Source organism: Oncorhynchus keta, chromosome 28 (assembly GCF_023373465.1).
Source record: "Oncorhynchus keta strain PuntledgeMale-10-30-2019 chromosome 28, Oket_V2, whole genome shotgun sequence".
NCBI classification, from domain to species: Eukaryota; Metazoa; Chordata; class Actinopteri; order Salmoniformes; family Salmonidae; genus Oncorhynchus; species Oncorhynchus keta.
In genome coordinates, this window is record NC_068448.1 from 61,626,344 (window position 1) to 61,653,075 (window position 26,732).

Consider the following 26,732-nt stretch of genomic DNA (forward strand, 5'->3'; position numbering starts at 1 on the left):
GATGCAGTGCCTTAGACCACTGCACCACTTGGGAGCCCATGAATTAACCTACAGTATGTCAGTACCAGGATAACTGAAACATACCACAACAAAACATAACCAAATGCCACTGACCTGCCATGTAGAGTCGGTGACCTGGTCAGCTGTGGCAGGCATGGGCATCACCAGTAGGTTCTGGAGGATAAACACCGCCTTGAGAAACACACAGAAAATGAGACAAGAACATCAACAACACTGCCATCTAGATGTACTTAGCTGGTACTGCAAGGACTTTACTTTAAACTTGTTGATGGAGAAAAGTTGTCCTATGTCTGTTTTACAAATGCATTGTCTGGAACGGTTATTGGTCAATATGCCCAGAAGGTGCCACCATGGCTGCCGTGGCATGCTAAGAGCATTATTATGCATTCTGTTTTAAACCACAATGCCCAAACTCTCTCTATGGCTTAGTGGTTAGCGAACAGGTGTAGGTGTTCAGTACCTCTCTGCGGACCATGGTGCTCTCTTGCTGGTCCAGGAGGATGTTGAGCAGGGTTCCCCACAAACCTCCACTGATATTCTGACAGCTGCTACTCAAAGACTGGCATCCACTGGGCACAGAGGACAGGGCAGAGCCCACACCCAGGCTGGCAAACCTCACCTGGAGAGGGGATGGAAGGTAAGTGGGATAAGGCAGCAGGGGGGAGAGGGGTGTGAGAGAGGAGGGGAGGGTTAAAAGAGAGGTGTGAAGGGAAAAGTGGAGGGCGAGGAGAGAGAAAGGAAAAGACAGAGAGCCAAGGGGTTGGGTGTGAATACAACAGCAGATAGATAAAAAAGGTACCTGTCTGACACACCTGGGGTCCCCAAAGTCACAAAGACACTGTTCCAGAAATGTCTTGGATATTTTCACTGTCACTCTGGCATTTGCTGTGATCCACACAGAAAAAGATCCTACTTGTCAAGGGAATTTTTTCACATTTACTTATAGAGAGAACTTATAGAGAACTTACAGATAGAGAGAGACATTGCCCTTTGCTTTTCATTGTCAGTGCTTGTGAACTCAAGCGTAGGAGTCTAGGAAGGAGCACCGGTTTAATAACAGAAACTTTGGAGCAGAGAGAAGCAATACTAACTTTTGCCTGAATGTCTCCCCATCACTCCAGACGGAATTTGACAAACTGTTTCCATGAAATGATAACTTCTTACTCTCACATTTTATTTTTCTTGCTTGTTCTTATACAAGTTGAGTCATTGAGTGTATGTTACCTCCGGGTCTCTGTCCACCCACAGAGGTATGAGCCAGGCAAGACCCAGCTGTGACCCACTGGGGTCATCAGACCCCGCCTCCTGACCCAAAGACCACTGAGAAATGAAGTCCTGAAATAGATCAACACAAAAACAGAGAATAGTCATATCTCCAGAAATCCAGACTGATGTACAAACAAAAGGAGAAACTTCTCCATGCAGGAAGCACACATTAACACATTTACTCTACTACTATACTGAACAAAAATAGAAACACAACATGTCAAATCTTGGTCCCATGTTTCAGGAGCTGACATGAAAGATCCCAGAGATTTTCCATACGCACAAAAAGCTCATTTCTCAAAAATTCTGTGCACAAATTTGATTACATCCCTGATAGTGAGCTTTTCTGCTTCGCCAAGATAATCCATCTATCTGACAGGTGTGGCATATCAAGAAGCTGATTAAACAGCATGATCATTACACAGGTGCACCTGGTGCTGGGGACAATAAAAGGCCACTAAAATGTGAAGTTTTGTCACACAACACAATGTCAAGTTCAGAGGGAGTGTGCAATTGGCATGCTGACTGCAGGAATGTCCAACAGAGCTTGTTGCCAGAGAATTGAAAGTTAATTTCTCTATCATAATTTTGCCTCCAATGACATTTTAGAGAATTTGGCAGTACGTCCAAGCAGCCTCACAACCGCAGACCACACGTAACCATGACAGCCCAGGACTCCACATCTGGCTTCTTCACCTGCGGGATCGGCTGAAGAATATTTCTATCTAATAAAGCCCGTTTCTGTGGAAAACCTTATTCTGATTAGCTGGGCCTGGCTCCCCAGTGGGTGGGCCAGGCTCCTTAGTGGTTGGGCTCACCCATGGCTGCGCCCATTGCCCAGTCATGTGAAATCCATAAATTAGGGTCCAATTTATTTATTTCAATTGACTGATTTCCTTCTATGACCTGTAACTCATTAAAATCTTTTAAAATTGTTGCATGTCGCGTTTATATTTTTGTTCAGTACACATTTCACAATTAAAAACCTTCTTTGCTTTTAGCGTAGAAAGGCAATCAGTGCAGTTCTGGCTGGGTTGCTGACCTTGTCTTTGTTCTGGGCCATCATCTCATGGGACAAGTGAAGCAGACAGATGACAGCGTTCTTGGTGACTCCTTTCCCCATGAAGGACATGGAGTTACCCCCCCACTCCACGTAGAATGACGAGATCACCTAGAGGATGACACAAGGGTCAACATCACAACTACTCATTCCCAACAGGGTTCTACGCTGAGCTTCTTTTTTTTTTAAAGGGGCACGTGCACACTTAAGTTGAGAAATCTAGGCACACACATTGAAATTCAGGAGCACAAGGCTAAACATTTTTTTAATAAAGCTAGAATCTTTCATTTTTATACATGCACTGGTGCTCCTAAATAAGAATTCCAAGTTGCACAGCTAAATATTTAAGCACATACTGTATGCGGATAAAATGGTTGCACTGTAGAGCCCTGCCCAATACGAAACCCATTCAGAGCCGATGCTAGGGGAAGGACAACAATATCTCAACAGTATTACTAATTAAGTCAAATCAGGAAGTCAACCGAAATTCCAATTTTTACTCATGACCCAAAACCTGCTCGGGACTAGAAGGGAACAGGGCACTGAGCCCAGTGATGCAATCAACAGTCTGTGTTCATTAATTCAAAGGTTTTATTCAGTGCATCTAAATGAGTCTTAAATGCAGCTGGGACCTTAGCTTTGATTAGCCTGCAAACAGAGAGGTGAGTGAGAGAGGCCAAGGCCAGATGTAAAGCACCCTAAGGGCCATAGAGCACTGGGAGAGACAGGGGATGAGGTATGGGGGAGTCAAGGTGAGAGGCCAAGGCCAGATGTAAAGCACCCTAAGGGCCATAGAGCACTGGGAGAGACAGGGGATGAGGTATGGGGGAGTCAAGGTGAGAGGCCAAGGCCAGATGAAAAGCACCCTAAGGGCCATAGAGCACTGGGAGAGACAGGGGATGAGGTATGGGGGAGTCAAGGTGAGAGGCCAAGGCCAGATGAAAAGCACCCTAAGGGCCATAGAGCACTGGGAGAGACAGGGGATGAGGTATGGGGGAGTCAAGGTGAGAGGCCAAGGCCAGATGAAAAGCACCCTAAGGGCCATAGAGCACTGGGAGAGACAGGGGATGAGGTATGGGGGAGTCAAGGTGAGAGGCCAAGGCCAGATGAAAAGCACCCTAAGGGCCATAGAGCACTGGGAAAGACAGGGGATGAGGTATGGGGAGTCAAGGTGAGAGGCCAAGGCCAGATGAAAAGCACCCTAAGGGCCATAGAGCACTGGGAGAGACAGGGGATGAATGGGGCCATGAGAGGCACTGAAAAGCACCCTAAGGGCCATAGAGCACTGGGGGGATGATGGGGGTATGAGGGGGGAGTCAAGGTGAGAGGCCAAGGCCAGATGAAAAGCACCCTAAGGGCCATAGAGCACTGGGAGACAGGGGATGAGGTATGGGGGAGTCAAGGTGAGAGGCCACGGCCAGATGAAAAGCACCCTAAGGGCCATAGAGCACTGGGAGAGACAGGGGATGAGGTATGGGGGAGTCAAGGTGAGAGGCCAAGGCCAGATGAAAAGCACCCTAAGGGCCATAGAGCACTGGGAAAGACAGGGGATGAGGTATGGGGGAGTCAAGGTGAGAGGCCAAAACTTGGAATCATCTGTGTCAGGCTAGGTTGTACTGGACCATACTAAGGCTGTTGTGAGCTGTGCTGTTTTTTTAGACTGTCCCAGGCAATGCCAAACTAGGTTGTGCCGTGTGTTCTCATGGTGAACTAAGCTACACTGACCACTACTATGCTTATCTGAACAGGACAGTGCTCTGCTATTCTTGGCTATGGGTAGAACCAGATGGAACCAGCTGGGATGATTTCTCATCAACAATTTACCGTGTTGTAGTCTGTATATTTATTCATGTTCAGGAGCAGGTTGTAGTTGGATTTAATTCATTACAAAATGTATTTTCTTCCTCAATTTCTAGAGGGCTGATATTTCACAACAAATAACTAATTTTCACTTTGACTAATTTGTGGAGGCCACAGAGCACGTTACACACTCCCTTCTGCACCCATCACACACACCTCCAGTAGTCCACTGAGGTACTTGGTGCAGAGAGACTGGGGCTCCATGGTGGGACAGTGTGAGCTCCAGCCGGGTTGGGCCGTGAGGCTGACCATGCCCAGCAGATTCCTCTCCAGACTCGGGAGGCCGTAGAAGCGTGGGGCGTCTGACACCCGCAGGCACTGGAGAAACCGCACTGCCAGCTGGCTCTCAAAGGGCCCTGTCAGCGCCAAGCAAAACCTGTTGGGGGAGAGAGAGAGGAGATGCAGGGTGAGAGAGAGGAGACGCAGGGAGAGGGAGGGGAGATCCAGGGAGGGAGGGAAGATGCAGGGAGGGAGGGGAGATGCAGGGAGAGGGAGAGGAGACGCAGGGAGAGGGAGAGGAGACGCAGGGAGGGAGGGGAGATCCAGGGAGGGAGGGGAGATGCAGGGAGAGGGAGGGGAGATGCAGGGAGAGGGAGGGGAGATAGAGAGGAGACGCAGGGAGGGAGGGGAGATGCAGGGAGAGAGAGAGAGGAGACGCAGGGAGGGAGGGGAGATGCATGGAGAGAGAGAGGAGACGCAGGGAGAGGGAGGGGAGATGCAGGGAGGGAGGGGAGATGCAGGGAGAGGGAGGGAAGATGCAGGGAGGGAGGGAAGATGCAGGGAGGGAGGGGAAGATGCAGGGGGAGGGAGACGCAGGGAAGGAAGATGCAGGGAGAGGGAGGAGACGCAGGGAGAGGGAGGGAAGACGCAGGGAGAGGGAGGGAAGATGCAGGGAGAGGGAGGGGAGATGCAGGGAGAGGGAGGGGAGATGCAGGGAGAGGGAGGGGAGATGCAGGGAGAGGGAGGGGAGATGCAGGGAGAGGGAGGGGAGATGCAGGGAGGGAGGGGAAGATGCAGGGAGGGAGGGAAGATGCAGGGAGGGAGGGAAGATGCAGGGAGGGAGGGAAGATGCAGGGAGGGAGGGGGATGGGAGGGGGAGATGCAGGGAGGGAGGGGAGATGCAGGGAGGGAGGGAGATGCAGGGAGGGAGGGAAGATGCAGGGAGGGAGGGAAGATGCAGGGAGGGGAGGGAAGATGCAGGGGAGGGAGGGAAGATGCAGGGAGGGAGGGAAGATGCAGGGGAGGGAGGGAAGATGCGGGGAGGGAGGGAAGATGCGGGGAGGGAGGGAAGATGCGGGGAGGGAGGGAAGATGCAGGGAGGGAGGGAAGATGGAGGGAGGGAAGATGCACGGAGAGAGAGGAGACGCAGGGAGGGAGAGAGGAGACGCAGGGAGGGAGAGAGGAGACGCAGGGAGGGAGAGGAGACGCAGGGAGAGAGAGGAGACGCAGGGAGAGAGAGGAGACGCAGGGAGAGAGAGGAGACGCAGGGAGAGAGAGGAGACGCAGGGAGAGAGAGGAGACGCAGGGAGAGAGAGGAGACGCAGGGAGAGAGAGGAGACGCAGGGAGAGGGAGGGGAGACACAGGGGGGGAGAGGAGACGCAGGGAGGGAGGGAAGATGCAGGGAGGGAGGGAAGATGCGGGGAGGGAGGGAAGATGCAGGGAGGGAGGGAAGATGCAGGGAGGGAGGGAAGATGCGGGGAGGGAGGGAAGATGCAGGGAGGGAGGGAAGATGCAGGGAGGGAGGGAAGACGCAGGGAGGGAGGGAAGATGCAGGGAGAGAGAGAGGAGACGAGGGAGGAAGGGAAGATGCAGGGAGAGAGAGAGGAGACGCAGGGAGGGAGGGAAGATGCAGGGAGGGAGGGAAGATGCGGGGAGGGAGGGAAGATGCAGGGAGGGAGGGAAGATGCGGGGAGGGAGGGAAGATGCAGGGAGGGAGGGAAGATGCAGGGAGGGAAGACGCAGGGAGGGAGGGAAGACGCAGGGAGGGAGGGAAGATGCAGGGAGAGAGAGAGGAGACGCAGGGAGGAAGGGAAGATGCAGGGAGAGAGAGAGGAGACGCAGGGAGGGAGGGAAGATGCAGGGAGGGAGGGAAGATGCAGGGAGGGAGGGAAGATGCAGGGAGAGAGAGAGGAGACGCAGGGAGGGAGGGGAGATGCAGGGAGAGAGAGGAGATGCAGGGAGGGAGGGAGGGAAGATGCAGGGAGGGAGAGGAGATGCAGGGAGAGAGAGAGGAGACGCAGGGAGAGAGAGAGGAGACGCAGGGAGGGGAGATGCAGGGAGGGAGGGGAGATGCAGGGAGAGAGAGGAGATGCAGGGGAGAGAGAGGAGATGCAGGGAGGGAGGGAGGGAAGATGCAGGGAGGGAGAGGAGATGCAGGGAGAGAGAGAGGAGACGCAGGGAGAGGGAGAGGAGACGCAGGGAGGGAGGGGAGATCCAGGGAGGGAGGGGAGATGCAGGGAGAGGGAGGGGAGATGCAGGGAGAGGGAGGGGAGATAGAGAGGAGACGCAGGGAGGGAGGGGAGATGCAGGGAGAGAGAGAGGAGACGCAGGGAGGGAGGGAAGATGCAGGGAGAGAGAGAGGAGACGCAGGAAGAGGGAGGGGAGATGCAGGGAGAGGGAGTGGAGATAGAGAGGAGACGAGGGAGGGAGGGGAGATGCAGGGAGAGAGAGAGGAGACGCAGGGAGAGGGAGGGGAGATGCAGGGAGAGGGAGGGGAGATAGAGAGGAGACGCAGGGAGGGAGGGGAGATAGAGAGGAGACGCAGGAAGAGGGAGGGGAGATGCAGGGAGAGGGAGTGGAGATAGAGAGGAGACGCAGGGAGGGAGGGGAGATGCAGGGAGAGAGAGAGGAGACGCAGGGAGAGGGAGGGGAGATGCAGGGAGAGGGAGGGGAGATGCAGGGATAGAGAGGAGACGCAGGGAGGGAGGGGAGATGCAGGGAGGGAGGGAAGATGCAGGGAGGGAGGGAAGATGCAGGGAGGGAGGGAAGATGCAGGGAGGGAGGGAAGATGCAGGGAGGGAGGGAAGATGCAGGGAGGGAGGGGAGATGCAGGGAGGGAGGGAAGATGCAGGGAGGGAGGGAAGATGCAGGGAGGGAGGGAAGATGCAGGGAGGGAGGGAAGGAAGATGCAGGGAGAGAGGGAAGGAAGATGCAGGGAGAGAGGGAAGGAAGATGCAGGGAGAGAGAGGGGAGACGCAGGGAGAGGGAGGGGAGACGCAGGGAGAGGGAGGGGAGATGCAGGGAGAGGGAGGGAAGATGCAGGGAGAGGGAGGGGAGATGCAGGGAGAGGGAGGGGAGATGCAGGGAGAGGGAGGGGAGATGCAGGGAGGGAGGGGAGATGGGAGGGGGGAGATGCAGGGAGGGAGGGAAGATGCAGGGAGGGAGGGAAGATGCAGGGAGGGAGGGAAGATGCAGGGAGGGAGGGAAGATGCAGGGAGGGAGGGAAGATGCAGGGAGGGAGGGAAGATGCAGGGAGGGAGGGAAGATGCGGGGAGGGAGGGAAGATGCGGGGAGGGAGGGAAGATGCGGGGAGGGAGGGAAGATGCAGGGAGGGAGGGAAGATGGAGGGAGGGAAGATGCACGGAGAGAGAGGAGACGCAGGGAGGGAGAGAGGAGACGCAGGGAGGGAGGGGAGACGCAGGGAGAGAGAGGAGACGCAGGGAGAGAGAGGAGACGCAGGGAGAGAGAGGAGACGCAGGGAGAGAGAGGAGACGCAGGGAGAGAGAGGAGACACAGGGAGGGAGGGGAGACGCAGGGAGAGAGAGAGGAGACGCAGGGAGGGAGGGAAGATGCAGGGAGGGAGGGAAGATGCAGGGAGGGAGGGAAGATGCAGGGAGGGAGGGAAGATGCGGGGAGGGAGGGAAGATGCGGGGAGGGAGGGAAGATGCGGGGAGGGAGGGAAGATGGAGGGAGAGAGGGAAGATGGAGGGAGAGAGAGGAGACGCAGGGAGGGAGAGAGGAGAAGCAGGGAGGGAGAGAGGAGACGAAGGGAGGGAGGGGAGATGCAGGGAGGGAGGGGAGACGCAGGGAGAGAGGGGAGATGCAGGGAGAGAGAGGAGACGCAGGGAGAGAGAGGAGACGCAGGGAGGGAGGGGAGACGCAGGGAGAGAGAGGAGACGCAGGGAGGGAGGGAAGATGCAGGGAGAGAGAGGAGACGCAGGGAGGGAAGATGCAGGGAGGGAGGAGGAAGATGAGGGAGGGAAGATGCAGGGAGGGAAGATGCAGGGAGGGAAGATGCAGGGAGGGAAGATGCAGGGAGGGAAGATGCAGGGAGGGAAGATGCAGGGAGGGAAGATGCAGGGAGGGAAGATGCGGGGAGGGAAGATGCGGGGAGGGAGGGAAGAGGTGGGGAGGGAGGGAAGATGCAGGGAGGGAGGGAAGATGCAGGGAGGGAGGGAAGACGCAGGGAGGGAGGGAAGATGCAGGGAGAGAGAGAGGAGACGCAGGGAGGAAGGGAAGATGCAGGGAGAGAGAGAGGAGACGCAGGGAGGGAGGGAAGATGCAGGGAGGGAGGGAAGATGCAGGGAGAGAGAGAGGAGACGCAGGGAGGGAGGGGAGAGGCAGGGAGAGAGAGGAGATGCAGGGAGGGAGGGAGGGAAGAGGCAGGGAGGGAGAGGAGATGCAGGGAGAGAGAGAGGAGACGCAGGGAGAGAGAGAGGAGACGCAGGGAGGGGAGATGCAGGGAGGGAGGGAGGGTAGTAAAAGGAGTAGAGGGTAAAACAGACAAAGAAAGAAGGAGAGACAGAGGAGTGAAAGTTAATGGGAGGAAGATGGTGTGATAGAGGAAGATGGGCAGAGACAAATATTGCCATCAATAACCAACAACTAACATCAAGGAAAACGTCAAGCTGCTCCTACTGAAAGTAACATCAAATCAAATTGTATTGGTCACATGCACACATGGTTAGCAGATGTTATTGCGAGTGTAGCGAAAAGTTTGTAGTGGAGCGAAATGCTTGTTCTTAGCCTCATGGATACGAATATCACCACACAGAATATAAAAAATGCATCCCACTGCAGTCATAAGCTTTGTTCAGCCTCTTCTATAATTTCATGGTATTAAACATTAATCAAGCTCCACAGGCAGTGTGAATAATACCACGTACGTGCACATTCTCTCACACACCCCAAAAGGCAAAAATGATCATTCTTTAATTTATGTTTTATGAGGAGATTTTTTTTTGTATTCATAGGGACACAGTAAAAATTCTACTGTCAGGGGAAGCTCGCTAGCTAGCGGTGAAAAGTCATCGGTGCTGCTTCCATAGCCCTAGGCACTTCTGACTAGGGAAGATGAGAAGAGTACAGTAGTTTAATAGCAATGTGATAAAACACACTTGTGTAATCATTTATCAGTACAGCTCACCATGCTAGAATGAGCTATTTCTACACAACAGTTAAACAAGCAGTCATGACAAACAGTTTGTTCAGTCAGATACACTAGAAAACGAATAACTGTGGGGGAGATGTCTACCCTGTTTGTCTTAGTCACATTTGTAGCTCTGTGTTGTAGCTGTATTTCAGCATGTGTGTGTGTACAGCGTGTGTGTGTGTGTGTGTGTGTGTGTCTGTGTGTGTGTGTGTGGATGTGTCTTAAGTAGAAAATGCCTACAGGCAGTTTTCTTGAGCGATACGGAACACGCTTTGCATACAAATGACTCCATACTCTAACAAATAAACAGCAGAGGTACAGAGACTGGCAATTGGAGGTGGTAGCCTTATCAGTTAGAGAGGAAAAGAGAGGGGGGGGCGTGTTTCTACTGCACCTGTCGGTGGTGTGTGTGAGGCGGTGCAGTAATGTGTTGATGAACCCGGTCAGTTCTCTCTGCAGTCTCTGGTTGATCTGGGCCCTCAGTTCTACTAGTTCCTCCGTCTCTCCCTGACTCGCCGTGTGTGTCGGCGTGTGTGTCTGCGAGTCCTCGCCGATCAGCAGGTCCAGCAGTGAGTTGGTCTCCTGCATGGAACACATACACACACGCAGGTAATGCTGCAGGTTGAACTGTCTCACTACTTCATCCAAGAAAGCTCAACTTGTATACAACTCCTCACGCATTATAAACTAACTACAATCTAAACTACAGTGAACAAAAATATAAATGCAACATGTAAAGTGTTGTTCCCATGTTTCAGGAGCTGAAATAAAACAAAAACGCACAAAAATATTATTTCTCTCAAATCTTGTGCAAATTTGTTACCATCCCTGTTAGTGAGCATTTGTCCTTTGCCAAGATAATCCATCCATCTGACAGGTGTGGCATATCAATAAGATGATTAAACAGCATGATCATTACACAGGTGCACCTTGTGCTGCTGACAAAAGGCAAGTCTACAATTTGCAGTTTTGTCAAATAACACAATGCCACAGACGTCTCAAGATTTGAAGGAGCGTGCAAATGGGCATGCGGACTGCAGGAATGTCCAACAGAGCTGCCATAAGCCACCCACCCATAGCTGTGCCCCTGCCAAGTCATGTGAAAACCATAGATTAGGGCCTAATGAATTTATTTCAATTGACTGATTTCCATTTACAGTATGAACTGTAACTCAGTAAAAAAACAATTAAATAATTTAATGTTGTATTTATTTATTTGTTCAGTATAATTAAGGTATTCAGAATGAATATGTATCCTTTTCTCATTGACTTTCAAGGTGATAGGTGCAGGGTAAAATATCATTTCAATAATAAAAACATACTAAAAGTATTTGGAGAAATGTGCTTTGGGGCTTGTCCCCGGCAAAATGAAAATGTGTCTTGAAGGCAACATTCATTTGCTTTGACTGTCGTGTTTCATTAGTACATGTGCATTTGCAGGACACAACAAAACACATTTGCCAAGGCAAGCATCACACAGTTCTTCCCACTAAATTCCCTTTCCCCTCTGTGTCTCACTTACTCAATTGCTTTCCGACTGCTCCCTCTAGAAACGCATGCTGCGTTTGCACACAAGATCCCATTAGGCCTACAGAAATAAATGATGGCATACACAAGCTACATTCCTTGCCAAATGCCAACAATTTCATCATAGATTCTAAATGGACTGGTTGATTAAAGTAGGAAAATGTGTGTTCCAACAACGAGCTGCAGTTTTGGAATAATTGTGTCCCGTCTATTTTAGCGCATAGGATACTTTGCAAACTACTAGCCATTTAGAATTTGTTATGCTGTGCTATAACCCCTCTAAACATACACAGGTTCCACACTGAAAATATACAGTTTGATAAGACAAAGAGTATTTTCATCAGAATCATTAAGCCCTACTTACAAAACATATAGTACCAGTCAAAAGTTTGGACACATCCTCATTCCAGGTTTTGGTTTTATTATTTTCTACATTTTAGAATAATAGTGAAGACATCAAAACTATGAAATAACACATATGGAATCAAGAGTGTGCAAAGCTGTCATCAAGGCTACTTTTAAGAATCTAAAATATATTTTGATTTGTTCAACACTTTTTTGGTTACTTCTGGATTCCATGTGTTATTTCATAGTTTTGATGTCTTCACTATCATTCTACGACGTAGAAAGAAAAACCCATGAGTAGGTGTGTCCAAACCTTTGACTGGTACTGTATGTCATGGCCCTAATTCATCAGCATGCAGTGTTCAATGTGGAATTGTTCATCCATTTAGAAAAATCAAAAGAAAAGGCAGAAAATCCAAGGTTTTCAGGTCAACATAGAAGAGAGAGATTTTGGTTTGTAACACTGAACATTTGTTTCTTTAAAACGCGCCAAACTAAGCCCTGCTTCAAATTAGCACGCTTTCAGAAAAACTGTTCCAGATGTGCAAGATGCGCATCCGTTCGCACTGGCAACTTTATTCATTTGGAAAAATATTCCGATCTATTTTATTCTGTTATATTAATTCATGTGATCTGCTATAAAATAGGTGTGTCTTGATTAGGGTTGCACATTTTAGGGGAATATTCAGAGATGGAAACTTTCCGTGGGAATTAACAGGAATATATGGGTATAACGGGAATATGGGAATTTATACAAATTAAAATGTATATGTTTTTTGCATTGCATACATTTACCATATCATATGGAGACAGAAACAAACATTTTACCTTAACATAAGTAGACATAATTGGAAATGATTAAATCCTTTACGAATTGAACTTTAATTAAATAAGTTGACTATTCACAAGGGATGATTTCACTGAACAGCAAAATAAAGAAAATATTGAATGACCCCATCGCATCTCCCAAAAATGTTTTCAACATACATTTGTAAAATGAGAGTCTAGAAACTTCGCTTCAGTTGTCTTCCTCTCAGGCCTCCATGTCTTCTCCCTGAACTTCCTCAATGTCCACCTCTTGAACATCAGACTCTGAGGCCTCGTCTTTACTGTCACTTTCCAACCTTGTTGAGGATGGCTTGTTGTCAGGATCAAAAAGCCTAAAATTTGCCTGGATGGCCACCAATTTCTCAACCCTTCTATTGGTCAGCCTGTTGTGTGCTTTGGTGTGTGTGTTCCCAAACAAGGACCAGTTGTGCTCTGAGGTGTCTGATGTTGGTGGGAGTTGGAGGATGATGGAGGCAACAGGGGAAAGAGCCTCAGATTCACAAAGTCCCTTCAACCAGGTGGCTGATGAGATATGTTGGCACGATTGCCATATTGCATCTCCATCCCAAAGCCCTTGCTTGGAAGTGTACTTTGCCAGACTGCCAAGAACCTTGCCCTCATCCGTGGCGAGACACAGTAGTGATGACACCATAGGCCTTGTTGATCTCAGTACCAGACAGGATGCTCTTGCCAGCAGACTTGGGGTCCAACATGTACGCTGAAGCGTGTATATGGGCTTCAGGCAGAAGTCGTCACGCTTTTTGATGTATTTCAGAACTGCAGTTTCCTCTGCTTGGAGAAACAGTGTTGTGGGCAGGGCAGTACGGTTTTCTTAACTTATATCTGCAAGCAGTCTGAACATCAGACAGGATGGCATTGTCTCCCTTAATCCGTGCAATGGCTACTGCTATAGGTTTCAGGAGTTTCGGACTGCTTATCACTCTCTCCCAAAATACATCATCCAGGAGGGCCCTCTTGATGGGGCTGTCCATATCGACAGACTGATATGGCCATTTCTTGGAGAGACTCCTTCCCCTTCAGGAGACTGTCAAACATGATGACAACACCACCTTAACAGGTGTTGCTGGGCAGCTTCAATGTGGTGCTCTTATTCTTCTCACTTTGCTTGGTGAGGTAGATTGCTGCTATGACTTGATGACCCTTCACATACCTTACCATTTCCTTGGCTCTCTTGTAGTCTATCTATTGTTTTCAGTGCCATGATGTCCTTGAGGAGTAGATTCAATGCATGAGCAGCACAGCCAATGGGTGTGATGTGAGGGTAGGACTCCTCCACTTTAGACCAAGCAGCCTTCATGTTCACATCATTGTCTGTCACTAGTGCAAATGCCTTCTGTGGTCCAAGGTCATTGATGACTGCCTTCAGCTCATCTGAAATGTAGAGACCGGTGTGTCTGTTGTCCCTTGTAGAATACTGGTTGTGTGGTGGAGATGATGTAGTTAATTATTCCTTTCCCATTATTCCTTTTGACCACCCATCAGAGATGTTTGCAATACAGTATGCTTTCTCTATGATTTGCTTGACCTTCACTTGAACTCTGCATCCAGCAAATGAGTAGATAAAGCATGACTGGTTGGAAGGGTGTATGCTGGGTGAAGAACATTCAGAAATATCTTCCAATACACATTGCCTGTGAGCATCATCAGAGGTGAACCAGTTCCATACACAGCTCGAGAAAGACATTCATCAGCATCTCTCTGACTACGTTCCTCCATTGGGTCAAAAAAAAACATCTGATTCCAGCAGGACCATGAGCTGTTGATATCAATATGGTGTCTGAGTCATCATTTTCACCTCAAATAGAAGTAGAGGGACTTTTGTCAGAGGTTGCTTGTTGTGAGCGTGTGGCAAACTTTATGCACTTGGCCAGATGATTCTGCATCTTTGTTGCATTCTTCTCATATGATTTGGAAAATCAAATCAAATTGTATTTGTCACATACACATGGTTAGCAGATGTTAATGCGAGTGTAGCGAAATGCTTATGGTTCTAGTTCCGAAAATGCAGTAATATCCAACGAGTAATCTAACCTAACTGGTTTTCCTTATATAGTCCGTGATTGACTGTAGACCCTGCCACATACCTCTCGTGTCTGATCCGTTGAATTGCGACTCTACTTTGTCTCTATACTGATGCTTAGCTTGTTTGATTGCCTTGGAGGGAATAGTATTTGCAAATGTAGACAGATTTTCCTTCTACATTAGCTTCAGTGAAATGTCTCCACGCATCAGATAGTACCTGTGGCATTTTCCTGTAAAGGTAAGAAAAAAATGAGTTAAAAAAAAAAAATACAATTCCATGTACAGATAAATAGTTAAGCAGTTAGATTAAACAACTCCCTTGTAAGATAAATGTTCTAAAATGAAACATGTATGGAAACAGGTGAATTAACACTCCTCAGTTAGCAGGCTCAAGCAAGCTAAAAGCCACATGGTAGCAAAAACAAACGAGCAGAATTTTCTACAAGTTAGAAATTATTTAAAAACACTGCTGTAGGCTACTATTTACTAGTTAACAAAAAAATCATGCATGTCGTATAAAATGTATTCACCCCAACCAGTATTGTAATCAAAACTTACCAGAAAGCACGTAGTCCTTTGCTCAGACAGTGTAGTGGAATGGGCTCAATAGCATCTCATTAGTGTGCAAAATCTTGAGAATCAACTGTACATGTGTTGGAAGAGTGCACTGCACATGTGATGGAAGAATGCACTGTGCATGCAGAAGGTTGCAATTACATTGAATTGGGGATAGTTTAACCAAAATATGCCACAAGACCTAGAATTGCCTTATGTGTATCCCACAAAAAAAAGGTTCACCGTTATAAGTTATAAGCAAACTTTGATTAATTTAAGCAAAATTCCGCAAATTTCAGGGCTTAACTTCCCAATGAAGATTTCCCCCCAAAATTGGGAAATTTACCGAAAAATGACCAACCCTTTTGCAACCCTAGTTTTGATTGTGTTAATGGCTCGGAAAATACGAGCGTTTTGTCTGCAAAATTAACAAAACAAGGCTGTGTCATTGCACAGCCATACATAGGCTTCTTACAAGGAAGCATCACTACTGAGGTTACTGCCTTACTGAAGATTTTGTTCTCTGGCTCATGTGGTGGAGGAGATCTTTGTGGGCTATACTCAGCCTTGTCTCGGGGCTGTAAGTTGGTGGTCTGTTGATATCCCTCTAGTGGTGTAGGGGCTGTGCTTTGGCAAAGTGGGTGGAGTTATATCCTGCCTGGTTGGCCCTGTCAGTGTGTCCCCCCTCGGTCCTGTCAGTGTCCCCCGTCTCAGACTATCGCAGCATAGTGGAGGTTATGTGCCAGGGGGCTAGGGTCAGTCTGTTATATCTGGTGTAATTCTCCTGTCTTATCTGGTGTCCTGTGTACATTTAAGTATGCTCCCTCTAATTCTCTCTCCCTCCCTCCCAGAGGACCTGAGCCCTAGGACCATGACTCAGGACAACCTGGCCTGATGACTCCTTGCTGTCCCCAGTCCACCTGGTCGTGCTGCTGCTCCAGGTTCAACTGTTCTGCCTGCGGCTATGGAACCCTGAACTATTCACCGGACTTGCTACCTTGTCCCAGACCTGCTGTTCCCGACTCTCTCCCTCTCCCACACCTGCTTTCTCGACCTCTGAATGCTAACCATGAAAAGCCAACTGACATGTATTCCTGAGGTACTGAACTATTGTAACCTCTAGAAACACTGTGATTATTATTTGACCCTGCTGGTTATCTATGAATGTTTGAACATCTTGAAAAACAATCTGGCCTTAATAGCCATGTACTCTTATAATCTCCACCCAGCACAGCCAGAAGAGGACTGGTCACCCCCCAGAGCCTTGTTCCTCTCTACGTCTCTTCCTTTCCAGGGAGTTTTTTCTTGCCACCGTGCTTCTAAATCTGCATTGCTTGCTGTTTGGAGTTTTAGCCTGGGTTTCTGTATAAGCACTTTTTGACATCTGCTGATGTCAAAATGTGATTTGATATAATTTAAACAGTTGATATTATGGTTTCAATAAATTCATCTTAAATGGAAATAATTTTTTATTGAGGCAATTTAGCAATTATGATTTGTTATCGGTATGATTAATTTGGCACTGTTGGCATATAAATAAATGCACACATGTTTTTTTCAGTTCAGCCCATGCGGGTTCTCAAACAGTCAAAAAATGTAAAATTCCCATACTTATGATGAAGCAGGCAAGGTGAGACACATTAGATCTGATGTAGCTCCTGTAGCTAAGAAAGAACAGAGTTTTAACAGCTGTGGAAATCATCTGTGTTGTGGGTCCTGGTACTCTATTTCGGGGTTGTAATGTGATATTAATGCCTTTCTGTCCTTTGACAGTGTGTGATTTATACAGGCTCTACTTTGATAACTACACATCTCTGTGTATGGGGAGGACAAGCTTAACTGGATCGCTGGCACACACACATGCAAGCACCCACTCACTCACCCTACAGTTTTAGGGGAAAAGATGGGGAGTGTGCCCAATGGTTCCCAACATGGGTTAATACAAGAAAGGAGATGAAGACCGATTTACTGAGTAATGTTGATACACTAGACCAGTTTTCCTATTATAGTCCCTATTTCCCTCATCTCCTTTATGACGACACATAGGATAAGGCCTAGGACAAACCCTGAGAAGATAGGTTGAGGGCATTTTCCCAATAGGACTTATCATACTGCTTTCACCTAACCTGGGTTCAGATCAATGTAAAAGATGGGAAAGGTAATGAAGCAAAGTGGACACGGATCTAGGTGATGAGGAAAGCAAACCTGGGGACCTCCTGGTCCTAGTGCTGACCTGTTTGAGGAGTAGCTCCAGTATCCAGCGGAGGTCCTTGTCCTCGGACCCTAAATGGCTCTGTTTGAAGTAGGCATTCAGGAACGCTATAACGTCCACCAGCAACCTCTCATCCTCCACACACGCTGGACGCACCTGCACAAACCTACAGACAGAGAGAGAGAGACAGAATAATGGAGAATATGGATGATATCTTGAATTTTGGTGGACATACAACTGACCTGTAGAAATTATGAGTGCAGTAAAGCTGCTGAAAGTGCAGCATTGAATAATACAAAATAAAGGATTCATTTATTGCATAATTATACTGAAGAAAAATATAAAACCAAACAAGTCTTGGTCCCATATTTGATGAGCTGGAATAAAAAAAGCACAAGCAGCTTATTTCTCTCAAATCTTGTGCACAAATTTGTTTACTTCCCTGTTAGTGAGCAGATTATCCATCCACATGACAGGTGTACCTTGTGCTGGGAACAATAAAAGGCCACTCTAAAATGTGCATACAACACAATGCCACAGATGTCTCAAGTTTTAAGGGAGCGTGTAACTGACATGCTGACTGCAGAAAGGACCACCAGAGCTGTTGCTAGAGAATTTAATGTTAATTTCTCAACCATTTTAGAGAATTTGGCAGTACGTTCAACCGGCCTCACATCCGCAGACCACCATCGCCTCATGTTTCAGCATGATAATGCATGGACCGATGTTGCAAGGATCTGTACACAATTACTAGAAGCTGAAAATGTCCCAGTTCTTCCATGGCCTGCATACTGACCAGGCATGTCACCCATTGAGCATGTTTGGGATGCTCTGGATTGACAGCGTGTTACAGTTCCCGCCAATATCCAGCAACTTCACACAGCCATTGAAGAAGAGTGGGACAACATTCCACAATCAACAGCCTGATCAACTATGTGAAGATGTGTTGCGCTGCATGAAGCAAATTATGGATACTGACTGGTTTCTGATCGACGCCCTACTTTTTTTTATGTATCTGTGACCAACAGATGCATATCTGTATTCCCAGTCATGTGAAATCCATACATGAGGGCCTAAGGAATTTATTTCAATTGACTGATTTCCTTATATGAACTGTAACTCAGTAAAATCTTTGAAATTGTTGTGTCAGTATAGATAGTCTTCTAGTGTGTGTGTGTGTGTGTGTGTGTACCTTGCTATGGCGGGCTGCCAGGTGAGGGAACGGAGAGTGTCCCTGCAGCTGTGTGTGTGAGTGCCTGTGATGGCCATCCTGTCAATCAGCAGGTGGAGGCGGAGCCTGGAGAGTGCAGAGGTCACAGAGGCATGGCCTGCTGCCATGATGATGTCCTGGACGCAGTCCTGAAGGCTGCTGGGGAGGTGTGTTGCCCGTAATGACAGAACCTGCGACCCTGAAAGGCTCAGATCACCGTGGAAACTAGAGAAAAACAAGACAGTATTTGTTATTTTTTCTGCAAGCAATCAAAGTTCCCCTTTAGGGTCAATATAGTACTCATCTTGTGCATGTGACCGGACTAGGAAAAACTCCGGTCTAGTTATGTTATGTTATCTTGACCTTGTCTTTTTGGCTGTGATGAGAATGAGTGAACACATTCCCGTTAAGAAACCACCTGGGAAAGAGTCGAAGGGGAGAGAAGAATGTGGCGTGTAATAATTGAGTCGTTCTGATTCTGACTCTGTGTTGGATCAGAAGTTGTATTTCTACAGTGACAGGGGTGTCACATAAGAGCCCAATCACCCAGGCAGCACGGTGCCTTCCTAATTCTGTTCCCAGGGACTTTTGATGAGCCGTCTTCCAGACGTGCCTTGTCACTCCACACAGGAAGTGTCCTGTGTCTGGAACAGCAGGGGATTGTGGGTAGTTCTGCATGACTCATCACTAAAAAGCTGTGTGGCAGCCTAGTTTACACCGGAGAACCAGAGGAGTAGCCTACGAAGCAGGTCTGAGGAGTTAACTTTGATCAACTTTGAGTTCAACTTGGGCTAAATGGTCATACAAGTGGCTCACACCTGATACATTTCTATGGCAACAAATCCTTCAGAACTAACCTGCTCCAGGGAGGGCTATCTCACAGCTAACTCCACCTGCTCTGAATTAATTAAATCAGATTCCCTCCTTCTTGCAAAGATTGCATCATCATATCCATCATTTGAGGAAGAAGACTGATTCAATATTTATTAATCAAAAGTATTTTGGGGTGTTAAAACATAGTAATGTTAAAATATATAACATTACACAATGACTGAAAGCATTTTAAACTTCACGCAATGTAGTCCTAACATTTTTTAAATTAAAGATCAAATTTTATGTGTCACTTACACATGGTTAGCAGATGTTAATGCGAGTGTGATACTGTGATACAGCCTGACGGGATGCTCTCGATTGTGAATCTGTAAAGATTTGTCAGGATTTTGGGTGACAAGCCAAATTTCTTCAGCCTCCTGAGGTTGAAGAGGCACTGTTGAGCCTTCTTCACCACACTGTCTGTGTGAGTGGACCATTTCAGTTTGTCTGTGATGTGTGCTCCCTCTGCTGTTTCTCGAAGTCCACAATCATCTCCTTTGATTTGTTGACTTGAGTAAGCGGTTGTTTTCCTGACACCACACTCCGAGTGCCCTCACCTCCTCCCTGTAGGCTGTCTAGTTGTTGTTGGTAATCAAGCCCACGCCTGTTGTGCTGTCTGCAAACTTGATAATTTAGTTGGAGGCGTGGATGAACAGGAGTACAGGTGGAGGCTGAACACACACCACTGTGTTGAGGGTCAGTGAAGTGGAGATGTTGTTTCCTACCTTCACCACCTGGGGGCAGCCCGTCAGAGTCCAGGACCCAATTGCACAGGGCGGGGTTGAGACCCAGGGCCTCCTGATGAGCTTGGAGGGCATCAATGGTGATGAATGCTGAGCTATAGTCAATGAACAGCATTCTTACATAGGTATTCCTTTTGCCTAGATGGGATAGAGCAGTGTGCAGTGTGATGGCGATTGCGTCATCTGTGGACCTGTTGGGGCGGTATGCAAACTGAAGTGGGAAGTGTGTGCTACAGTCATTTAGTTCAGTTATCTTTGCCTTCTTGGGTACAGAAACAATGGTGGCCATCTTAAAGCATGTGGGACAACATACTGGGAGAGGGAGTGATTGAAAATATCCGTAAACACACCAGCCAGCTAGTCCGCGCATGCTCTGAGGACTATTTAGAAATACAAAAGTATTGATAGGAGTAGGGGGAAAAGGTGCTTGTATACTGATAAGCACACATAAGACGGCATTAACGATAAGCAATAAAATCAAGGCGGCACTTCTAGAAGCCTATTTCACACAAGAGCCTACTGAATTTGCAAAATAACTTTTCTTAAATTTTGATTTCGGCACAAATGAAGTGTCATTGACTCATACATGGATTGATGTTTCAGCATCGTCTCAATGATGAGTTCGGTGTTGGACTAGCCTTGTGTGACATGCACGCACAGTTACCAGCCAGCTAGAGTTAACGGCCGGGGGACGAGTAATATCCACTGTTGTAGTACGGATAAAGACTGAGCTGGAATGTGAATGTGAAGATAACTGAAGCTAGTTAGCTTTAGAAAAGTCTGAGTAGATCTAGCTTGCTTCGTAGGATACCCCTCAGGACTGACTGATTCCAGCTCGCTACAGTATCTTCATGAAGCACCTTGACATTTCATTGAAAAATAACTGTAGTACTCACCCGAGAGGATGAGCAGCAGTTATCATTTTCTTTCTAATTTACTTCGATGTCAGTCTGCATTAAGACAGTGATAGTTTTGTGCATGATAGTGACACCTGAATTGATCCATTGTTGAGTTGTATAACTCTGGTGTGATTAGTTATGTTAAAAGAGGAACAGTGAGGCTTCCTCATCTGTTGTCTGAATTAGGTTACATAACAAAAATGAAGACTGATGGATCAGACGCCTCAGCTCTTTAGCAGTCCAACAGAAACTGTCTGCAACTCTTCCCCAGAACGTTCCAGTAATCAATGTAGCTAGTGAACAATCTCAATTAACGTCCTTGGTAAGAATGATGGTCAACAAAAACAAACTTGACATCCGAGGTACATAAGGTGTGATGTGACTTACTCGGTGACATCACTGCGGATCCCACGGAGCTCCTCCAAGAGGTTATCTATCCCAGAATGCCATGCGGTGTTCCAGGCCAGCTGCAGGGTCTCCTTGGCGGGGGTCAGGGAGAGGAGGTCAGAGTAGGGGGGCAGGACGGAGCAGTAGGGGCTCACCGCATGGTGGGACGCGGCCTGGAACGGTAGGTTGTACCTGGGGAGGGAGAGGAGGGGGAGAGAGAGGAGGGTAGAGCATGTAGTTACTAGATATAACACCATTCATATGTAAATAGACAGACTGACATCAATAGAAAAAGTAAATATTGGTAACTATGAATAAAGTTAGGCTACTTCATTACCTTCGTATGACAGACACAGGGAGAGAGAACGGTGAGAGAGCCATGTCGGAGCTGGAATTGTCCGACCTGATTAGGTAAAACAATAAAATGCTTTACCACATCTTTGCTCTGTAGGAAAGTGCTAAAATCAAAAGCAAACAAATGAATTCAAATGAGAGCGGGAAGAACACTTACCACACTTCTACTGTGGCAATCTCATCAAAGAGCAGCAGACACATCAACACAGCCGCCTCACTGACATCCCCTTTATTCTCCTTGACAAGCAATGAAGCTAACAGGATAAACAAACAATTAGAAAACGTTCAGTGATTAGCAGTGGTGAACGCACACTCAGTTGATTCCAGTGAGGGTTTAGCTATGTGATTGTTTAACCTTGTGAAGGCCTTTTTGAGAGGTGCAACAGAATGTGTTTACCAATGTGAACGTCTAGGTCCTGTGAACATGCCTCTAAAACTGTACAATGTAATACCTTTATTGAATGAGTTGTGATGTGAATTAACTCCAGGGCAGTGTTAAACTGTTCAAACGTTACTCGCTGAGTTGTAAATGCAAAGTTATCCCTCAGCTGGGCAACGAAATGAGTTTACCTGTGCCCGAGTGAATGAGTTGTGTGTGAACGTCACTCAGAGCAGTGTGATAGAGATGGACTGTGATGGTTGCTACATGAGTTGGGTTGGGAACGTACCCCTGAGCAGAGTGATGAGGAGGGGGGTCTTCTCAGCCAGAAGATGCCTCAGGGAGGGGTCTGCATACACCAGCTTTCTCAGAATACACACACACGGCTCCAACAGGCAGTCCATGCTCTGGAGGAAGAACACACACACACGTTAACACAGCAAACATAGACAAACATACACATTCATATGCAAGCTGATCTGTGAGGTCTTTTCACCTTCCTGTGGTCGTTCACACTCTCTGTGATGAAGCAGATCACTTTATCTGTTACACCAAGACTCTTCAACACTGGGTGCATTGCTGTTTCTATGGAGAAAATAGATTGAAAGTAATAAATTAACAATAGGCCTATCAATAATACAAAATGAAGTGTTGTCTGCCTAACAATGCTAGACCCTAAGAATACATGGAATTTGCATATTTTTCCTTTCTCAAGTTACTTCTATTATTTATCCTAAACATATGGTGGTGGGTAGAAGCATACGCCTTTGCAAAAACACGGAAAGCTTTTCTGTGTGACTATTCGCACAAAACAACTTTATTTTCATTCCGAACCATTTTGATGTTCTAGGTCAACGCTAACCAAGCTTAGGAGAGTTATGTCTAGTGTTACGCCCTTTTCCCCCCAAAATATATTTTTTATCTACATATCCCTTGCTAATCCTAAAAGCATTGTGTGGAGGATATGAAGCGCTACATCACCCTGTAGGACGACAGCCAGTTGTTCTGCTGCTGACCTCCTGAGGGTCAGGTCAACAGTGTCAGAGGTAAAGATGCTGAACAGCTTCTCCACTGACTCCACCTATGGTCATAAAGAAATAAACAACTAACAGTAAGAACAATTTAACCCAGTGGTACACTACACGATTTGGCCTCGATGTAGCGGTCCCAGACACATTATTTTTTTTAGATCGGAAAGAAAAATCCCCATGTCGTTGCCTACTCGGGGCGAGCGGGCATCACCGACGCTCGTTTGATGTGAGCGAGTCAGACACGCCATCTGAGGGCTACTGATCCCGTCTTTGAGTAGTCCCAGACGTACCGATATTTTCAAACATACTTGATTTTATCGGCACAACATCTGCAATGCTCTTGTAGTGTGAGATTTGCAAAGACAAGTTTTGAGAATGTGATCAGCAAATAGCCAATGAGAGCTTGCCAAAGAGCCTGCTTTGAGCCACAGCTCGTTCTAGCTACATGAACAATCTAATCCAGGGCCATGCACAGGGGGGCCATGTGCTCAAAAATAAAATGAATATCTTCAAATTCATAACACACCAAATGCCTCTGTAGCAAAAACATCTATATTGTTTTAGCATGGGCCTATTTATTTATGCAATATGTAAAATAGGGCCCTTGAAGCCACACCTATGTGGAGCGCAGGCCAGGTACATGTACGCACTTGAAGCAGCAAGACAGAGAAACCAGACACAAATAAAGACAATGAAGAAATCGACAAAACTGCTAAATAGAATGAAATAAACCAAAGCTTCTTGATCATATGTGTTACAGTTTTTTAGCTCTCCAAACAACGTTTCCACTTTGAGAATGTAATAATATATTGTCTGAATGAACAGAAATGACCGCAACCAAACATTGTAGATTACTTGGTGAATTGAGGAGATTAATGATAACATCAAGACTAAATGTATATGTGATATGTAGTGGGGAATTGATCAGCATTAACAGCCAATTGATATAAAGAAACAATGAGTGCACATGAATTTGGCTGGGGTCAGCGGACATTCTTGGAGAGAGACCAGCCTAGCGCATCTTCGCCACACAACAACACTCATCATCACAAATTGTAAACTAGCTACAGTATATGCATAGTCTATGCATAGTCACTTCACCCCTACCTACATGTACAAATTACCTCAACTAGCCTGTACCCCCGTATATATTCTCGTTATTGTATAGTGTTACTTTATTTAGCAAATATTTTAAATCTATTTCTTGAACTGCATTGTTGGTTAAGGGCTTGTAAGTAAGCATTTCACAGTACTGTCTACACCTGTTGTATTCGGCCCATGTGACAAATAACATTTGATTTGATTTATATATACACAATAATATGTGGACACCCCTTCAAATGAGTAGATTCTGCCATTTCAGCTACACCGGTTGCTGACAGGTGTATACAATCGAGCACACAGCCATACAATCTCCATAAACAAAAACATTGGCAGTAGAATGGCCTTACTGAAGAGCTCAGTGACTTTCAACGTGGCACCGTCATAGGATACCACCTTTCCATGAAGTCAGTTTGTCAAATTTCTGCCCTGCTAGAGTTGCCCCGGTCAACTGTAAGTACTGTTATTATGAAGTGGAAACGTCTAAGAGCAGCAATGGCTCAGCTGCGGAGTGGTAGGCCACACAAGCTCACAGAACGGAACCGCATAGTGAGTAAAAATAGTCTGTCCTCAGTCGCAACACTCACTACCGAGGTCCAAATGGCCTCTGGAAGAACTGTTCGTTGGGCACTTCATGAAATGGGTTTCCATGGCAGAGCAGCCACACACAAGCCTAAGATGACCATGTGTAATACCATGTGTCGGCTGGAGCAGTGTAAAACTCGCCGCCATTGGACTCCGGAGCAGTGGAAACGCATTCTCTGGAGAGATGAATCACACGTCACCATCTGGCAGTCCGATGGACGAATCTGGGTTTTGCAGATGCCAGGAGAACACCACCTGACCCAATGCATAGTGCCAACTGTAAAATTTGGTGGAGGAGGAATAATGGTCTGGGCTGTTTTTCATGGTTCGGCCTAGGTAACTTAGTTCCAGTGAAGGGAAATCTTAATGCTACCTCATGCAATAACATTCTGGACGATTCTGTGCTTCCAACTTTGTGGCAACAGTTTGGGGAAGGCCCTTTCCTGTTTCAGCATGACAATACCCCTATGCACAAAGCGAGGTCCATACAGAAATTGTTTGTCAAGATCGGTATGGAAGAACTTGACTGGCCTGCACAGAGCCCTGACCTCAACCCCAGCAAACACCTTTGGGATGAATGCGAACGCCGACTGCGAGCCAGGCCTAATCACCCAACATCAGTACCCGACCTCACTAATGCTCTTGTGGCTGAATGGAAGCAAGTCCCCGCAGCATCGTTCCAACATCTAGTGGAGGATATTATAATAGCAAAGGGGGAACCAACTCCATATTAATGCCCATGATTTCGGAATGAGACGTTCGACGAGCAGGTGTCCACATGCACTACATGACAAAAAGTAGTTGCAGTGCCGCCTAAAGACATTAACGACATCGGAAAAGAAGGTGGGCTGTCAGCTGATCAATGATGTTGATTGATTTAAATCTGCTAGTTAGATTTATTTTATTGATTCAAATTTACCTCTTCATGTCTTTCTGCCTCTCTCTGCTGTGCATATCAGCCAACAAGACCAAAATACTGATGATATAGGCTAAATCAAGTGTCATCAAGTGTTAATCAAATGTTATGCTGCTGTGGCAGTACTGTTGATATTTAAACTAGGTAGTTAGCTACACACACGACCAGAGACCGCAACTCTCAAGCCATGCATGTTTCCATACTGGGCACATGCAATATCCGTACAGGGCAGACTGGGAAATAGACACAACCAGGAGCGAGCAAGCTAGGTACAGGGCAGAACAACAGGCTCAAACAATGGACGGGGTAGGTGGAGGCGAACTCCACGACGACTTGCAGGCAGTGGGTTCTGAACAACAATGACACTTTCATCCGTACTTTTTTGTATCATTTTGGCAGAAATCACACAAAAAGGGCCCTTTGGAGACTGGAAGGGCAAAATGGCATTCGGTCTGCACAGGTAGAGCCCTATCTGGGCACTGCCTGATCGAATCACATCACACTGTTTTGGTAAGACAATGGAGAATCCTTACGAGCAAGTGAATAATGTGTGTGTGACCCCCTGTCTGCGCCAGATCGTTTAGTGTGCGCACCACTACGTTGGCAAGACAACAAAAAAAATACATGAAAGACATCAGTTTAATGTGAGAGGCTGAGCGATGTTAAGATTTTGAAAGTCGTGTAGTGTACACTCTGCATTAGGGTATAGTCTGTCACATAACTATACATCTGTACCTACAACGGGATAAAGGCCAACGTTGTCTGCATGTCGCTGCCCGTCTATCCATACCTTAAGGAAGGATCGGTCGCTGCTGTCCAGGTTGATGTCCAGTGCATTGTTGAGACAGAAGAGGGAGGGGAGAGAGGAGAGGACAGGACCCGCCAGGGTTGGTCTGACTGTCGTAGCCCCCTCTACACTGGTCAGGTGGGGAAGAAGGTGTTGGACTGCTGCAGCTCGGACCCTGCAATCACACCAAATACTCAGAGGTATGGGACTGTAGGTCATCAATCAACCTATTAATCAATCGATATATCAGTGTTTTTCCTGAGATTTTTTTTAGCAGCGGCAAACTAATTTCCTTCAATTCTACATATTTTGCCATGGGGCTGAGAAAAAAATTGCAGTTTCAAAGCTAATTTCCTGTAATTCTATATATTTTGCCAT

General features: G+C 47.1%; 1 protein-coding gene across 31 annotated transcripts in view; it reads right to left on the reverse strand.

Moving 5' to 3' along the window:
- rttn (rotatin) overlaps positions 1-26,732 on the reverse strand; it is a 78,349-nt gene that overhangs the window by 34,351 nt on the left and 17,266 nt on the right. For all 31 annotated transcript variants that reach the window (XR_008083612.1, XR_008083601.1, XR_008083610.1 and 28 more), the window contains exons 18-32: positions 26,358-26,529; positions 22,916-23,015; positions 22,431-22,519; positions 22,224-22,341; positions 21,713-21,809; positions 21,539-21,604; positions 21,202-21,393; positions 18,282-18,524; positions 17,111-17,255; positions 9,974-10,161; positions 4,364-4,583; positions 2,330-2,458; positions 1,246-1,356; positions 482-640; positions 115-192 (exon numbers count right to left, since the gene is read on the reverse strand). Coding sequence is in view for 1 of the 31 variants with exons in the window: in XM_052483477.1 (XP_052339437.1) it covers positions 115-192; positions 482-640; positions 1,246-1,356; positions 2,330-2,458; positions 4,364-4,583; positions 9,974-10,161; positions 17,111-17,255; positions 18,282-18,524; positions 21,202-21,393; positions 21,539-21,604; positions 21,713-21,809; positions 22,224-22,341; positions 22,431-22,519; positions 22,916-23,015; positions 26,358-26,529 (2,107 nt within the window). In the remaining 30 variants the exon portion in view is untranslated. The remainder of the gene's footprint in view (positions 1-114; positions 193-481; positions 641-1,245; positions 1,357-2,329; positions 2,459-4,363; positions 4,584-9,973; positions 10,162-17,110; positions 17,256-18,281; positions 18,525-21,201; positions 21,394-21,538; positions 21,605-21,712; positions 21,810-22,223; positions 22,342-22,430; positions 22,520-22,915; positions 23,016-26,357; positions 26,530-26,732) is intronic.